Below are 18,890 nucleotides of genomic sequence, written 5' to 3' on the forward strand. Positions count from 1 at the left end.
CTTCATGAAGGATTTCTTGACTGGTGGCTTGTGAAGACACACATTGCTGGAGAGGTGGGGGACGACCCGGGAACGGTCCCAAAGTGCATATAGACCATTGGTTGGTCTAGGACAGCGGTGAGTGGCACACAAAGGGTGCTGGTGGAGGCTGCCTGTTTGAATTGCATAAGAGTATTTGTCGTTCTTATTCCTGCAACAGCTCATCTGGAGAAATTAATACCTGAATAGTTTTTAGAAATGTTTATATTGAATCTAATTTTAGGTCATCTGTACATGGACTATTTATGATATTCTGTTCATAATAAGACTTTTGTCTGAACCCATTATCTGTGATCTGGAATACATAGCATATATATAGGGGAAGTGAAATTGATATTATTCTGGCAACAACGATCTTGCATATATGTCAATATGGTACCTACTATCACACACTGTGAGCGCCACCTCTTGGTGTATTAAAAGTATTAGAGGCAAAGGATCACAGGATAGCCAGGCAACTAGTATTTCTTAAAAGGCAATTAATATGGCAGCCTCCATATACCTCTCGTTACAGTTGTCCTTTAAGCATTAAAAAAAAGCTTTTTTTTTAGCCCCCTGCAGTCCTTCCACGGTCCTCTCATTAGCTGTATTGGCCTTCAAACAGTTGCTGCGAGCCTCCTCAGTGGGATCCCATGCATGGCAGCATTTTGCAAATGTGCAGTATGGGCAAATCGCTACTGTGAATGCACGGAATTCTCTTGGCTGTGGGAGCGCGATCAGGATGCACGCGGACTGGAGCCATGCATGCACAGTAGCCAGTGACCAGCCACAATTGGCCAGCTTTGAGGGGGTCACTGCTGCTGACAAGAGGGTCTTGGAAGACAGCGTGGGCACAGGATGACTGCAGTGGGCTGCAAGGAGCCCCAGATAAGTTAAAACTCTTTTTTTTTTAAGGCTTAAGATGACAGGCTCTGTCTTTTATACTGGAGGTACGCTTAAAGAGAGTCTGAAGCGAGAATAGATCTCGCTTCAGACCTCATATATAGCAGGGGCACGTGTGCCCCTGCTAAAACGCCGCTATAGCGCGGCTTAACGGGGGTCCCTGTCCCCCCAAACCCCCTCCGTGCAGCGGGGGAGCGCTTCCTGGTTGGGGCAGGGCTAACCGCCGCAGCCCTGCCCCATGCGCGTCTGTCAGACGCGTATCTCCGCCTCTCCCCCGCCCCTCTCAGTCTTCCTTCACTGAGAGGGGCGGGGGAGAGGCGGCGATGCGCGTCTGATAGACGCGCTGGGAGGCAGGGCTGCAGCCGTTAGCCCTGCCTCCAGGAAGAGAGACAGCCAGCGACCATTTTCCGACCATCTTTTGCGGGGGGTGGGTCGGGGGTGAAGGGACCCCCGTTAAGCCGCGGGATAGCGGCGTTTTAGCAGGGGCACACGTGCCCCTGCTATATATAAGACCTGAAGCGAGATTTAGTCTCGCTTCAGTGTCTCTTTAAAGAACTGCTAGGGCAGCTCGGTCATCTTACTAAGGAATAATATATGCTGTAGAGCAAGTCACAGTCTAAAGCTGGCCACACACGCATCCTTTGTTACCAGCATATTTGATAACTTATCAAATCTGGAGTGGCGAGTACCGAGGGAGTGGTGATAGATCAACGGCCTGTAGCATTGCACTGCATCGAACAGTGTAAGGCCCCGTTTCCACTATACACATTGCCGTGTGCATTTTGGCAGCGCGTATGGTGTGCGACATGCAAGACCATATGTGCTGTGCAGCAGTGCGATACGCTATTGCTCTGCTGCATGTATTCTTTGGTCAAGTGCAGTGCTGACCCATTCACTGTAGTGAATCGGATCAGCACCGCACAGTGGCGCAGATGGCTTGCAATTGTGCGTGTTGTGTTCTGATTACATGGCGATTCTGCGTTAATGTGAACAAGGCCTTATGCTGCAGCTCAATAGATTGTGTAGCCATCCTGCCAACATGGCTATTCAGTACCCGTACAAACTATATTCTCTGTGCAATCATATTGCTGGATTTGTGATTCTATGAAATCACCTCCGAAACAGTTAATTGCTAAATAGTTTGCATAGTTAGCGGTTTTCAGTTTTCCCTCCTACATCTAGGTGGATAATTCCTCTCATCAATAGGAGAGCAGCTTTTTACACTGTGCAGATTTTGTAGCCAAATGGGAGAAAGTCAGCTCAGAGAACAAAGAATTTGCTAGAAACTGGGTGGAATGAACTGATGGCAGAAAAAAAAACTGATAGAGATCTGAAGAGAGCTTTACTCAGAGCTGCTGAGGTGAAATCCTTTCTTCACTGTCACCAGTGATTGCATCCTTTTCTGAAGAGGACTGTGACAGATTACTTTACATGGCTGCTTCATTCTGCCTCATCTGAAGGAACTGTAAGAAAGCTACTGACCGGCTGATAGTGAATCCAGTTTATTGGTATGTTTATCTGCCTGCTTAGCAGCTCCTGCAGATTCACAGAGCCAGCTTTCAGGCCTTGTTCACATTGCGTTTCGATCGTGTTAGCATTCACGTTAGGAGTTTTTTGATGCAATTTTTCTTTTGCGAATCCTGGCACTTGGGTGGATGGTGCGTTTTTGTTAATAGCACTTTTCTAATCACTTTTCAAGAGTTTTTTTTTAATTCACTCCCTGACACAAGTCAGGAAGTGAACTCTTTGACCCGGAAAAGAATAAATACATTTATTTTTAAAAACGCAATTTTGTGAACATTTTGCGTTTTTCCTATACCTGCCAGCTCCTTGCTCACACATAGTGTAGACGTGCTGCAGTGCCAACTATAGCTTTGCTGTACACCTACGGGTGCGCCACACTTGTCAATAGATTTCATGCTGAAATATATTGAAAATCTGTATGCCGTGTATGGGGGTATTTGATAATAGTAGAGATTCAAGGTCCATACCACTTCCAAGTAAAGAATCAGCTTTATTGTAGTTTCATACAATGCTGTGTAGCAGCTATAGCTCGCGGTTTTGGTAAATGCCCCTTTACAAGCCGCTCTTGCTAAGTGGCCTGTAAAAGGGCATTTACCCGAAACTGCGGGCTGTAGCTGCTACACAGCATTTTATGAAACTACAATAAAGCAGATTCTTTATTTGGAAGTGGTGCACACCTTGAATCTCTACTAGGATTACTTCACCCTGTTGGTACCAGGGGTTGGTTCCTGCACATCCGCTTAGGATTCCCGAGGTGCTGTTCCATTCTCCTACAACGAAATGGGGGTATTTGATTAGGCATTGAGAGGGAGTGCTTCTGTGAGAGTACGCTTAGGTTAGGCCATAGTAAAATATGGATAAACATTTACAATATTTTAATAACAGACTTAAGTAGTGGAATAGGAGTAATTTTACCGACATTCCACTAGCAGTTTTCTCCGGCGCCAAAACTATCATGCCACCCTTTTTTAACAGCCTTCAAAACACCTGTCTGTAGCATCACTGGGGAACGTTGCTGTGTTATTTTGTGAAAAAAAAAATTATAAAATTTATAGTAGAAGGAAAAAAAATTCTAAACACATATTACATCAGCATAACACATTTTAAACTAATAAAGACTTGATTTTTATAATTAACTCATGCTAGGGAATAGGTTCCATTTAATTGAACATTTCCCATGATACTGTCTTTGAACAATTTCATTTTCGCGTTATCTACCCCCCTACAGATATTTGGATGATAATTTCTCATTTCTTTAGACACAAATGTAGAAATCTTGGATTTCCTGCTCATCAATAACCTGCAGAGTGAACCTTCTAATAGTCGACTTTAATTACTGAAACTCTGCAGGTGATCAACAGATGAAAATCACTTAACACTTATTATATAATAAATCTGGGCAAATGCAGCGAGAATACTCTGAGTATGTTCAAAGTATACATGGCTTGTCTCGTATTTGGAGTTCTAATTATAAACAATAACTAACTGAAAAAAATGTTAAAGTGAACCCGAGCCGAAGCTGCGGTTCAAAACAAGATCTTACCCTGAAGAGAGGGAAGCCTCAGGATCCTACTGATCCTTGGCGAAAGTCCCCCATTGCAAAGCGCGGATCCCTTCCACATTGGGGCCACGCAGCTCCACTTCCTTATGAGCGGCCGTGCTGTAGCCGCATGATCCCGCCCGCTCATGCACAGTAGCACGGAGCCTGCAGCTTCGGCTCACTAAGCATGCAGTCTCAGTCGGCTTTCGCTTGGCCATGCATAAGGAAGAGGAGCTGTGCGGCCCCAAACTGATAAGCGACAATGCCTTGTCCCTAATCTTCTGGGGGGCGGTGCTCAGCGAACCGGGCACATTGAATAGAGAGGGAAACCTCAAAAGGTTCCTGAGGCTTCCCTCTCCTTAGCGCTCTTTCACATTAGGGCAGACTTTCTGCGTTAACGCAAACGGAAGCCGTTTGCGTTAACCAAGGTAAGATGAAAGTCCATAGACTTTCATTTTACCTTTCACACTCAACGCTGCGTTTCGATGCGTTGCGGTTCCGACGCACCCGGGCGCAGTTTTTCCTCCAACGCACCCGCGAGCCGGCGTTTTCCGTCGGGTTTAATTACCAGCTACCGCCGCCGATTGCGTCGCACCGCAGATACCCGACGACACGCCGCAGGCAGACAACGCGTGCAGGAGAACGGCTCCTGTTCGCGTTGTCTGATGTGAAAGAGCCCTTAGGAAAGTATCTGATTTTGTACCTGAGCTTCAGCTTGGGTACACTTTAAAGCCAGAACACAGGAAGAAACATATAAATGTAGTGCTGTTGCCAACATCATGTGTCTTTTTTGGCTTATAAAGTTCCAAATAATTATTTTATCAAGCATTTCCTGTTGACTTAACTGTTACATAGTCCAAACCTCAAGATGTCTGAAACCAGTAAACTCCATAGCTCCTGCATTTACTACACTGCTGCTGCTATGTTGCAAAGTGTGATGGAAGTCATATACAGGTAGTCCCTGGCTAACGAGATAGGGAATCTAGGTTCATTCTTAAGGGATATCCGTGGCGACCCTCGGTGGTGGGAGGGGGGCTGTCCTCATGTTATCGCAAGCGTACTGCACCAGCGCAGTACTATTAAACAGGTTTTGGACTAGTCCATTTCTTCATAGGGGTTTCTCAGCAAAGCTTTTATTCTTTATAAAGATATTCCCTAAACAGGATTTAAACAATGATGCTGGCCAGCTTCCCTGCTTGCTACACAGTTTTTACGCAGTTGGACAGAGCAACTGCCATTCACTAAGTGCTTTTGAAAATAAATAAATCCCTGAGAATCCCCCCATGAAGAGATGGACTAGTCCAAAACCTGTCGCTTCTGTCAGATTTCTTCTACCTAATCTAAGTGACAGCAACATAAGAGAAAGGTAATTTATGGCTCATTTTACGCTGGAAAAAACGCACTTCTTCTTTGTTTATGTTTGAACATATTTTAAATTCTACAATTTTTTCGCCATAGTGCCCCTTAAAGCTTTCACTAATTGCAAAATGAAGGTTAATACTATAGCACACTGCAAAGTAACAATGTAAAAAATAATATTTAAATAGATACCAATTTTTATAGGTGTACCGATTAAAACTGTAGTGTACCCTCTGCATTAGTTTAATTTGGATGTTGGCCCTAGGAAGGACCAAACAGAAATTAAATCTGGCCTTTTAAGAGGAACTTTACTGTGTATAAGACTTGATGAATACAATGGCCTCAATTCACTAAGATCATGCTGGAGATAAAAAGGCAAGAGAAAACTTAACTCCACGTAGGCCTCAATTCACCAGTGGTTACCAACCTATTTATCTCATGGGAGGTAATTTACCTCCTGTGATATCTCCAAATAGCATTCTTCAGAAGTATAGGGTGAAATAACGACAGAGAGAAATGCATGCGATAAATGTGCGATAAATAGGCGATAGTTAGTCGTTATTTTTTCTCAAAATCACAATTCACCAGGGAAAAAAGGGGATGTGGCCATTCGTTATTTTTTCATCTATTTATCCCCTGAATGTACCTGGAGATGTGGTTTTTCTCACAGCTGCTGCAGCTCACTCTGCAGCTAGTTTACTAGCAGCACACAGTAACAGCCTATACTGTATATATTTCAGGCACCAGAGAGCAGCCCATTTACAATATTAAGCATATTAAGCAATATTAAGTATTTACAATATTAAGTGGATGGGCGAAAGGAAGGAGGAATCTGGATACATTTTTCATCGGGAGCGAGTGTGAAAATGTATCCAAATACCTCCTCCGTTTCACCCATCCACTTAATATTGTAAATGCTTAATATACTTAATATGCAGAACGAAGGGAGGGATTTGCAATGGAAGGAGAGGGTCAAAAACAGGGAGGGAAACCCTCTGCAGTCACATGCTGGTAATAACCTCCTCCTCCTACCCACAATCCTTTACTTCCAGCATCCAGAGAGGCAAAGTATCATATGCAAATCACTAACACCGCATAACTATCGACCGTTTATCGCACGGTTTTCGCATCCATATCGCTCCATTATCGCATCATTATCGCCTGCTATCGAACACTCCTCTCTCTATCCTCTCACAGTGGTGAATTGCAAACAAAGTGTTAAAATACAGCATGAGATAAAATACCGACCTTCTATTATGTGTTATATTTACTGTTATTTATACTGCCTCTGCTGCTCTGAATCTGTCCATCAGTCTTTCTTAACATTTTACTTATTTGCCACAACGTAGATGAACTTCCTGGAGACATTACAAGTACCATGCTTGGTGATTTCACCACTTGCATCTTTGCATTTTCAAACAGGGACTCAAAGAGTTACACCACCGAAGGGTATCTGGGGATATCTTTTGTCCTGTTCTCTCTGCTCACTGCCTGGGGGGTCTGAAAGCTTGTGTGGAGAAGCCTGTGTGACCTATCAGCAGCACTTGCAGGAGAACAGGGGCTGTTTCTATTGGCTGCCTGCTCCTGTTAATCATGAAAACATTCACACAGAAGGCTTTCGAAGCCTGTTACGACAGGGGAGAGCTGGAGATAATCACCGAATGTGTTAGCGAATGTGGTAACCTTGATGAATTAACATTTACTGACATTTGCTGAGCACATGTCGGTAATTTATCTCATTGCTCTGTCATTTCAGCTTCTCATTCGGTAACAGCTTTGATGAATTAACATTTTCTAAAGTGCTCCGTTAAGTCAGCTGTTTTCAGCATTACCGAATGCGGTAATGCTTGATGAATTGAAGCCAATAAGGCAAGAGAAAACTTACCTCCACACATCGATTAAGGTGTAGAGATAAGTTTTCACAGTGAGAGAGTTATCTTATCTCTTCAGTCCTTAAGTTACCTCCTCTGTAGTTAATTTACTTCCTCTGTAGTTATTTTCATATGCAGTTCTGGAGTTATTTTAAGGATTGAAGAGTTAACTTTAGAGATCTCACCTTAACTTAAAGACAGAAGAGTTAACTTTAGGTTTGCCTGAGGTAAAATGTTTCCTGAATACTACATGCCTCATCACCATGGTGATAACTCTAGAAAGGTTATTAAAGACAGGAGTTAAGTTTAGTGAATTGAGGCCAAGGAGTTAACTTAAAGACAGAAGAGTTAACTTTAGGTTTGCCTGAGGTAAAATGTTTCCTGAATACTACATGCCTTATTACCATGGTAACAACTCTAGAAGAGTTATTAAAGACAGGAGATAAGCTTAGTGAATTGAGGCCAATTGCTTACAGTATTTATTTTTAGGTTATTTAATCAATGTTGGCACATTGTAAAATCTCAAGACACACTTATTCACATATTACATTTATCAGAGACATCAGCATCTTTCCTGCTGGCAAGGTAAATCCGTGTGAAATGTTTTTTCCGCGTCTGTGAAATTAGCAGCAACATCACATGATCCTCCCAGGGCACTCAGGGGCAAAAGCCTGCGTGACATCATAGTCTAGGCTTAACATCACTGGGAGGGTGTGGTTACATACCAAAACACAGCAGTATACCAGATGCTCTAAACAGCTACAGACCTGTCTCTAACCTCCCCTTTTTGGGAAAAGTTATTGAAAAGGCTGTCTACCTCCAACTTGAAGACAGGCTCTCCAGAAACAACATCTTTGACCCTCTTCAATCTGGCTTCAGGAAATATCACAGCTGTAAAAGAGCCCTCACCCAGATTTGCAATGATCTGCTCATTGCAAGAGACAAGGGTCAATGTTCCATCCTGATTTTGCTCAACCTCTCAGCGGCTTTTGACACAGTCGATCATGGAATCTTGCTCAACAGACTACAAGAGTACTGTGGCATAGATGGCATTGTTCTCCAGTGGTTCAACTCCTTCCTGGCTGGCAGAACACAAAGGGTAGCCTTAGGGCCCTTCCTCTCCAATCCCTGTACCACTAAAATACGGTGTACCTCAGGTGTACCTCAGGGCGCAATATTATCCCCTTTACTTTTCACCATATACATGCTGCCACTTGGAGAAATCATACAAAAACATGGCCTGACATATCATTGCTATGCTGATGACACCCAGCTATATTTGTCATTCAAACCTGGCATCACAGACCCTACTCCACAAATAAACGCATGCTTAGCTGAGCTTCAGGAGTGGATGAATATGAATTGGCTAAAACTTAATGCTGACAAAACTGAGGTACTTGTTATCGAGGGCTAGGGCTCAATAGCAAAGCAGCCCCAGTCTCAACCAACACCGCTAAGGATAGGGAGCTCAGACCTGAAAAATTCAGACTGTGTGCGCAGCCTGGGAGTACTGATTGATAGGAAATTAAGCTTCAGGAATCAAATCTCAGCTGTTGTGAAACATTCCTTCTTACATCTAAGGAATATTGCAAAGATTAAACACCTAATTCCTTCAGAGGATCTTCCAACCCTAAACCCTAGTCCATGCCTTCGTCACATCAAGGTTAGACTACTGCAACGCCCTCTACGCAGGCCTGCATAAGAAAGACTTACGCCGCCTGCAATTAGTACAGAATGCCGCCGCAAGGCTGTTAACGAGCCAACCCCGCCATTGCCACATAACATCAACCCTGAGCTCACTCCACTGGCTACCGATAAAATGGAGAATTCTGTTTAAGATTGGCTTACTGACATTCAAATCCTTGCACAATCTGGGCCCTGGATACCTGAAGGACGTGTTGCAACTGCATCACACCCCCCACAATCTTAGATCAAAAGGACGCAACACCATGGTCACCCCCAGAGTCCACCTCAAAACCTTTGGAGACAGAGCCTTTTGTCATGCTGCCCCTACACTTTGGAACTCCCTGCCACACCCAATCAGGACAGCTCCATCCCTGGAAGCATTTAATTCTAAACTGAAAACCTACCTCTTTAGTCTAGCATTCATGAACATCTCACTATCTCCTCTGTAACACAACCCAGCCTGCAACCCTGTATTATATGCGCTTTGAGTCCTATGGGAGAAAAGCGCTTTACAAATGTTATTGTATTGTATTATTGTATTGTATAAAATTAGTTACATGAATGTCAAAAAGACCACTTTAGTAGCTCACAATTTTAGTTTGGTTTTGTGGCAGAATGATATTAAGCTGGTTTGCTACTGAGACAGTTTGAGAAATTCTTATACTCATTTGTGTTTGTGGTGTATAAAAGCAATTAAATGCAGTTATCCCAATTTTAAGTATGTGATGCTAAAATTACTAACACTGCGGAAACCAAATCATTGCTTTCTCACCTTGCATAAATGCCACTAACCACGTCATGTTGCAGGGAGTCATCCGCCAACTTGCTTGGTCCTGCTGCTTTAGAAATGAGCAACACCACTAAGCCTCGCATCTGCAGGTTATTGCGGCTGTCATTCACAAAGGCCCTGCCAAAATATAAAGACCCGTCAGATCAGCAATTGTACATAAACTTAGGAGCAGAAAAACAATGCTTAAATGCATTCTATTAATCTTGCTTTTATCACTGCAATACTTTTTTCTCCGATAAGGTTACCGTTTAACTGTAAAATGTTCTCAGATCTTACCAACTCTCTAAGCCAAGTGCTAAATTTAATTATTTCCAACTCTTGAAACATGGAAGGTGACAATGGCAAAAAAACATTCACAGGTCATATAAATAATAACATCATTTTATGTGAATTATCAAATGACAATGGATTAATATTATTCCATTAGCGGACTTAAAGTGGGATTAAACTCTATACACATACAGTATAATGCAGCTTTAATAGTCATCCTGGGTGAGCATCAAACTTCAGGAAGGCCAGTGTGACATCACTTCTGCCCTTCCTTTTTTTCTCAGTGAAGTACTGGAATGCATTCTGCATATTCCAGTGAAAATCACATAAACAAATAAATGCAGCAAAAAGGTATACAAAAATCTACTTACTTCTGACCATTTTTAATCAATGCTAAAAACATTCTTTTATGGTTTTAAAATGTGTCTCATCCCGCTTTAACAACACCTAAAATGACAAATTAAAATTCTACAGCAGTTCAAAGAATTTGTATTTAGTTGGTTTACCAACTACTGTTTATGCCAACAAAAGTGCAGAAAGAAAAATAGAAGCAAAGAAAGGAGGATAACAAGATGAGAAGTTTGGGCAAGTATGTCATTGGGTCCAGCTGCCGCAGACTGTAAAACAAAAAAAGTGAGGCAATAAATGAAAGCTCACAGGATTGCTATTACTATCCTATGGTGTCCAGTTCCTCTGATGCATCACAAGAATAATTACCTTAACAGATATTCCATTGTTTGTAGAGGCAAATAGGCACCAATACAACTGCTTAATTTTCGGATTTCATGCAGAAATATTTCAGAGAAATTCACTTTTGAAAAGTCTGTCACATGACCCAGAGATCTATTAACAAAACACAAAGCTACCAGTAGATAAGGTGTTGCTTCCCCAGCGCAAAGTCATCACACCTCCCCTGCTCCTTCCTGTGTAACACAAGAAGAAGGTGAGCAATGTCAGCTCTATGCACACAGTGAAAGTTTGACTGGTGCCTCCTCACAGCTCATCCATGACTACCACCTGTGGGTGACAATAGATAGGGAGAGGAGAAAGACCCCTCCCAGAGCCCCAGCAGGTCTTCTGAAGGTAAGGTAGTAATGTTAGGAATGGCACACCTTCCCAGGGGTGGGGTTCCTTCATAACCTGGGTGGTAAGCAAGGTCACTCACTAAAGCAAGCAAAAGTCCAAGCTAGGTTAGCACACCGCGTATTTGTGCTGAAGTGAGTTGTTCTTCAAAGCATAAGTCAACGCAGATTTGACTTGTTTTGGCTCCTTGAGGGTCCCATTCATCAGAACAAGTGCAGACACTTTCATCCCCTTCCTCAGAACACTTTGTCTGCATTTGTTCAGAGGAAGGAGACCCTCCGTGGTCCCGAAACAATTGTCAAGTCTGTGTTAACTGATGCTTTTAAAAATAAACTACTTAAGTACAAGAGTACGGTTTGCCAACTTAACTTGGACTTTTGCAGGTCTTATGAAGTGTATAGAAAGATTTTGGCTGCTCAATGCCGCTCACTGGTACACAGGTCAGGGGAGTGAAGCCATTAGATGGTGTACCTGTGGGCGTGCATGCAGTGTGAGGAACCCAATTAGTAGGTGGATTTCTTTAAAGAGGAGCTGTCAGCCATACGATCTCAGAAAAAAACAACAATACATATATATAAAAGTAGATAAATACTTGCTCTACTTACATGACATATGTATTGCACACTGTCCACATTTTGATTTTACAGATTTTTCTATATAAAAAAAAAAGAAAATTCTTAGGATTTTCCATTTTGACTGTCTATCTTGAAGCCAATCCTGACATTTCCTCCCTTAATCTGTGTATGCTTTGCCCACTCTCCTCCCAGTCTCCAGACGATCCCATCCAGCTCTGCAATAGAAAGTGCATAGTCACTGTGCGACTCTGCAGCTTCTCAGTGTGAGAAATATTGGCCAATTAGAGAGGAGCAGAAGTGTGGGAGGGGAAAAAAGAAGGGAAAGAGGCTTCAGCCAATCAGGCTGCATTAGTTAAAAAAAAAGAGAACCCAGTCTGCCCTGCAACTTCCTTTGTGTGTCAGATGTCCTGAATAAGAGACAGGTAAACTGGAAAATGATCTTTTATGGAGAAGAAAAGTAAAAGTGATTTTTAACTTTTGGATTGCCTGGTTAGCATCCTTATTACTTGTTTACCAGATAAAAATAAAGAATTGATTTTTGATATTATGCATATAACTTATGACAGTTATGCTTTAAATCAGCCCTGCATATTGGTAACTGCTTAGATAGTGGTCTTACAATTGTTTTTGTTTCAATGAGTCCAGGTCTGCTTTAAAACAGTAAGCACAGAAGCCAAGCGATAGAAAATTGGGTTCCTTTTTTTTTTTTTTTTTTTTTTTACTGTGCTTACTAGTCAACATAACTAACTGCTATTTCCAAAAATGCCCAACTTAACAAAAACACACAAAATTGCTTGTTAAATCAACACGCCTACCTTAAAATAACCTCACATTACCTGACATTTGTTGTAACAGTTGCAGAAACGTGTGCAGGATTTATTTTGGATGCTACTTCATGACTCCAGGCAGCTGACAATGGGCTGCTTGATCACTATGACTATGACAGCAAACCCACACAGATTTTTCATCTTCCTTTATTCTCCTGCTTCCCAGAAAGTTTGCCCTTCTGACACTAATAGATGATATTTTTGGCAAGAAAACTAAGGGAAAAGTAAACTACAAGTAATATGTCGATCACAGCAGACAAACACAAAAAGGAAGGAGACAAATCTAGGTTGCTTCCAACTGCTTTAACCTAGTTGTTAAAAGTCATTTTGTGGCTGCCATTTGATCCAGCAGTTGCACAAAGCTGACACACCAGCCTTCAACTTCCAGTAGAACCATCATCATTACAAACTTAGCATGTGGTGACTGTGGGAGCAGGGAATAGTTGGCAAAAGGAGAAACACTACATGCATATTAAGATTATGCATTAAGTAATGACGATGTACTTCCAGCGTCTCTCTGCCCAACAATTTTAACTCATTTCTCAGAGGACTAAAAAGGGCTAACATCACTACTTCTGGTAATCATTCCGATTACTATGCTCTTCTTTACAGCAGCAGAAGTCAAATATAAACAGGCTAATTGGAATCCAAGCTTTCATAGTGTATCAAATTCTTCAGGGTAAGTTTAAGATGGAAAAGGAACTTAGTAATTATAATATCCTCTTTCAGCAATTCTAAGCTCATATTTTGGAAAGCCCCTTGTGATATTTATTGCCTGGATTGTATACCCACTGATTTTGTATGCAGTCAGGCTTGTAAACCTTTAGGTGTTGGGATCCTACATGATGTAAGCATGCAATGCCCTACTATATTAGGTCAATATCAAGGGCCCTCTGGTTTCAAATAAAAATGCTTATTAGGTTAAATCTTTTTTATTGTATGCATAGCAGAGTACAACAATGAATTATCATGTAAAGATACACAACTGAATAGGTACAACAACATTACAAATCTGTGACTGATAGACCATGTATCGGAGTGATTCCAAAAGTCATCCAGCAGCAAAGCATTGTCTTGCACAGAAGTATCAATGTTCCAACCATATACAGAGAAAAAACTAACTGCAGAGACCCGTTTGATCCTACAGAGGAAGTTGAGCCTACAGAGGAATAGGTGTGAATGTACACAATAAGGCCTCAACTGCTGCTATGACTAACTTAGAAGTGTACAGTTGGGAGAATGGTGCTCCTTTCCCATACTTGTAATACAACAGAACTCGAATGGAAAAACCACCTTTTGTGGCTGATACTGGACACCATGCAGGTGGTAGGTTTATTCCCAAACTCCTGTTTCAGTGACCAGACATGGTCAGTGTCGTGCTATTTTGCCCACCTTGCATATAAATTTCGTTTCAAGGGTCTTTATTAAAGTTTTTACAAATGAACTAACAGCAAGGCAAAGTGAATTACCTCCCGGGGCTCTGTCAGCAGTCCTAACATCTCCCCTACAGCAGGGCTTTTCAACCTGTGGTACGCGTACCACCAGTGGTACTTTGCTGTTGGCCAGGTGGTACACACCAGGTTTGTCTGCCACTTGTCATCATCCCATCTTGCCTCCACAAAGTTCAGCTCCCCTCGTTCGCTCCCCGCTGTGCTGCCCTGCGGCATACTTCAGATCTCAGATCAGTGGTGAAGAGACAGCCAGGCAATCGGTGCACAGTGACAGTGACAGTCGGGTTACTGCTGATCTGAGGTCTGAACTATTCTGCAGGGCAGCACAGCGAGGACCTCGGGGGCTAAAGAGGCTTCCACCTTCCTCCACAGTAGAGGGGATCCAGCGAAAGGATGCCCAACGATCTCCTTGTCAGCATACCCGCATACGCCGTAGCAGCTCTCCGCTTTGCTTTTGGTGGAAACAGCCGAGACTGATCGGGTCCGCTCTACTGTGCAGGCCCACTGGTGGTACTTCTGAATTTTCAGGTGATAATAGTGGTACAATTAGTGAAAAGATTGAAAAGCCCTGCCCTACACCATTTGTCTTCCTGTGAGAACTGCAAGCTTCACTGTGATCAAATGACTGTGACCTTCCGAGCATACACTCTATTGGAAGTTGCAGAGCAGATGCAAGTACTGCTGCTGGAGCCAGGAGAACTATAGTTACAGCCGCACTGCCAATGGGTAGTCTGCAGCACAAACAGGTTTCCAATGCACGCTCTGTGTATGGTGGCCTGCAGGAAGATATTGGGGATGGGCTTAGTGGGAGACACCTTTTGTCCACTTTTTGAAGGCAAAAGCTGGAAGGGCGAACTTCTCTGCAGGTGATATACTGTAACTGTTTAGAATCAGAAAAACGCTTTGGTAATTTAATTTACAGAATGTGCAAAAGCAAGATGGCCACCTCCATGATATAAAGAAAACATATTCTTCTGCTCTGCCCAGCAATCCAAGATGGCTAGGTACATTAGTAAAACATTGTTATGCAGGTGTGCAGAACATGCCAGAGAGTAGAGAAAAGTGTACTTCAGGTTTGTTTTAAGAGACCGAAACACCATGCCGTCATCAGAATTTTTATAATTGGCTACATCTTGCTACTATGGTTCTGTTATGTAAAGTGGTGGTTGTAGAATCCTGAGGGCTTCTACCGCAAATACCCTTAAAGCCTTAGGATGTAACACATATCTTGTCTGCTCACTTTGGTGAAAACGTCAGTTCAACTATCTGGCGGTTAGCACAACTGTGCTGTGCTTATGAGACAAAGGAGATGAAGAATACGCTTTCTTAACAAAAGTTGCAGAGTACATCCTACTATAAATAAACGTAGAAGACAGCTGCGGAACCTTATACATTTTTTTAAAATCTAAGTGTATGTGTGTGTATAAATTGTGTGTGTTTAAGGCTCCCTGCATACGGCAAATCCGTTTTGCGATTCCGATTTTCAATTCCGATTTTCCCTGAATACATTCAACAGAAAAACGGATCAAAAAATGCAGCATGCAGTGAAGATTAAAAATCAGAATCGGATGTAAAAAACAATTAAAAAGCGGAATCTGAATTGGAATCGCACGCAGTGTGCAGGGATCCTAAGTGTGTATGTGTCTTAGTGTGTGTAAAACAGAAAAGGAAATCACACTGTACAGTCGAATAAAAGTCCAATTTTTATTGTGACATATATGGACACATGGAAAAGCTCAAAGCAGACATGGCTCCTTAATCATAGCATGATCTTAGTGTGCGTGTTTAAGTGTGTGTGTGTGTGTGTGTGTGTGTGTGCATATATATGTGTGTATTTTATTAAGTAAAAGAAAAAAAAAAACATACTGGCTATGACAAAAGCAATGTTCTTTAAACTGGACCATCATCACCTGTCTGTGGGCATCCCAGGGGACAAATACCTTTGGCTTCACTGGAGGAATTGTACCTCTAACCTAAGGGCATTAGCTGACACAATCTCTGCTAGAACATATCAGTGAAGCCTCACAGCACTGAATAATGCAATCAGCATTTTAAAAGATATTTAAAGCGTAATCTACGTAAAATATTACAACACTGCAGTAATGTAAGCAGAGTACATAAATGTGCTGCTGACTGAAAGCCCTTGCTACAAAAAAACAAAACAAAAAACAAAGGTGTCATAAATGAAATTTACTAGATCAATCCCAAGGAAACGAAGGGCTTCATCAGCCACCTGACATTGCTTTAGGGGTAGGGAGAATATATGTACCTGAGTGAGCCCTCCAAAGAGCGAACACCAACTATTAATAATAAAAAAAATGTCCAGATGCAGCAATTATATTTGACGAGCATGTGGCAGCAGTCAGACGCCTGGAGAGAAGGAAAAAGAGAGCAACAAGCAAAAAAATAAATAAATATATATATATGGAACAAAAAAGCCAAGCACATCAAACTGGATTATTTTCAGGAGGTCTTTCAGCAACCAGATGAGAACATTTAGGTGTCTGTCTGTGGCAGGAATGAAACCCTGGGCAGCAGGTGACTCAGTGCTGTGCCAGGGATCATTTGGCTAAATAATGGTCACACAAGAGAGCAAGAGCAGAAAATGACAGATGAGTATATAAAACACAGACAACAAGCCAAAAACTGCATAAACCGCCTGAATGGGTTTGCATTGTTATGTTCCTGATTTATATGATGTGAAGGTTATAGTACACAACATTACAATAACAGAATGTTGCCACTGAATAAGACATATGATAGGGAGAGTTCGGAAATGTATAAACATAGCATTAAACTAGTGAAGTGCTAATTACCATAACAAGATTAGGCTGCATAAAGATCAGTATTTAGCCTTTATATTGCTATCTGAGTATACGCAGGTGCACATGAGCCAGCTTCTGTACTCCACAAATACTTACAACCTAAAAACCTTTCCACAGTCCCATACAGATGGATACACACTTTATGGCCAGTCGTGATTAAATGCACCCCAGTGTTCTCCCCAGAATTTTTTCCCAGCCGGGTGGCATGAAATAGTAGCCGGGTGGCATAAAAAAGTAGCCGGGTGGGGCGAGATGAGAGAATGCAGGGCAGGTGCTTCTGTGTGCAACTCTGCTTACAGCATAGGAGGAGGTGAGCCGATGAAAGCCGGGTGCTCACTAAAACTAGCCGGGTGGAGCACCTGGCTAAAAGAGCCTGGGGAGAACACTGCACCCAGTGGAAATCAATACTGGAAGCAAGGCACCCCAAAGGATGTGTAAAATGATTAAAAGCAATTTAAAAAGGCAAGAAAAAAAACTTACCCCAAGATGAGGACTGATAGATACAAAAATAATTTATTCAACAACACCGGACAACATGTTTTGCGGGCATCCACCCACTTCCTCAGGCCAATAAAGGAGTGACTCATGGTAAGAGCGAGTTGGCTTGGATCGCCAGTGGAAATCAGAACACTTAGTGAAAAGTCAAACAAACATGGGGGTGGCATACAAACTCCATGCAAAAAATATCCCTGTCCCAGTAGCCAAGCGCTACATGGCAGATGGTCATATGATGCATCTACTCTCTCATTAACATGATAATGCATTGATACTCACATTTAATATACAGTATATTTTTTTTTTCTAGTTTAGCATGTAGCTAACTTTGATTTTACAGAGAATTATGCTTCCTTGAAGCCATAGAGGTGACTGTTTTTGGACATACAATACCTGGTCCAAATTTTAATGTAGAATCCTTATTTCTGTTTAACCAGTATGGTACACCAAATCTGTGCTCAACTCAAGTGTAGACACATCTAACTCTGTCTCAGCTGTGTCTGATAGAGACACAACAAAATGTAACAACAAGTAATGTTTAGAATATTTTGTTGATAAATTTGCAATTATACTTACCTTGAAAAAAAAATGTGTTCAAGAAAAGTGGGACTCACTTTAAAGTGGCCACACACATGATCAATTTCCTGGCAGATTCAATCGCTTAAGGCTGGTTCAGACGGAAGTTTGGAGGCATCGCGTTCGTTGGCGTCGCTGTTGCGGGCTTTCAGCAGCGTTCGTGTTGCATTCAGATGCGGTCGCGTTTTTTCTTCCCCTAGAGGGACATTAGCCGTCGTGGTTAACCTACATGTAGCTTCCAGGGGCTCCTTGAACGCCAGGGAAAATCGGGACCCGAACGGCGCGTTCGTGCAAACGCGCTTGAAAGCTTGGTACAAACGCTCCCATTCACTTGAATGGGAGCGTTTAACACCAAGCCCCGGACGCTGGCTGTAAACGCTCTGCAAGCGTCCAGCCCTTACATTGAATTGCCTTTGATCTATTGCCAGAATTCTATTTCAGACAGCTTGTTATTGAGCAGCAGACTGATGGCCACAAACCTCTGTACTGCAGCAGGCATTACGGCATTGGCAGGACAATAGTATGACTTGATCTAGTATGCAAGGTGGCAAGTCAATCAGCACTATCCAATCGCTTGGCACTCTAGGAGGAGATTCCTTGCTGAATCAGGTGAGGTAATGACCAACTTTTAAGATTTAACTATAAAGGCTGGGTATTATAAGCAGGACATAAAGGAACATTTAAATACCCGGTACACTGGAAATTCCCAAGTTCATATTATTTGGAAGCAAATAGGAATTCTAGTTTACTTCCAAAGGAACTAGGGACTACTGTATAACCAAATTTAGGGGCTATGCACTTGATATGAAATTGGATATAGCCTTTTTCCCCCACAGTAATACATGCCCACTAGGGTGGCATTCATAGCAGCATGGTGTTACCCGTTACAGACTTCCACATCATAATGCCCAGCATGGAGTATGTTATGTATAGGTGCTCGTTCGTTTGGACACTGGGGGATGCCGATCTGTAATATTATAATACTGATTCAAATGGCAGCTCTTGGCTATACATTAGCCGAGTATCAACGCCAAATATAAAAAAAGCACTACACTGTACACAACACTCATCTATATAAAGGCTAAGCCCCAACTCTC

At 42.3% G+C, this 18,890-nt stretch overlaps 1 protein-coding gene across 2 annotated transcripts in view; it reads right to left on the minus strand.

The window, feature by feature from the left end:
- Positions 1–18,890, minus strand: part of PDSS2 (decaprenyl diphosphate synthase subunit 2) — a 282,652-nt gene that overhangs the window by 143,573 nt on the left and 120,189 nt on the right. For both annotated transcript variants that reach the window (XM_068279435.1, XM_068279436.1), the window contains exon 3: positions 9,674–9,808. In XM_068279435.1, the coding sequence (XP_068135536.1) occupies positions 9,674–9,808 (135 nt within the window). The remainder of the gene's footprint in view (positions 1–9,673; positions 9,809–18,890) is intronic.

Source organism: Hyperolius riggenbachi, chromosome 4 (genome assembly GCF_040937935.1).
Source record: "Hyperolius riggenbachi isolate aHypRig1 chromosome 4, aHypRig1.pri, whole genome shotgun sequence".
Classification (NCBI taxonomy): Eukaryota; Metazoa; Chordata; class Amphibia; order Anura; family Hyperoliidae; genus Hyperolius; species Hyperolius riggenbachi.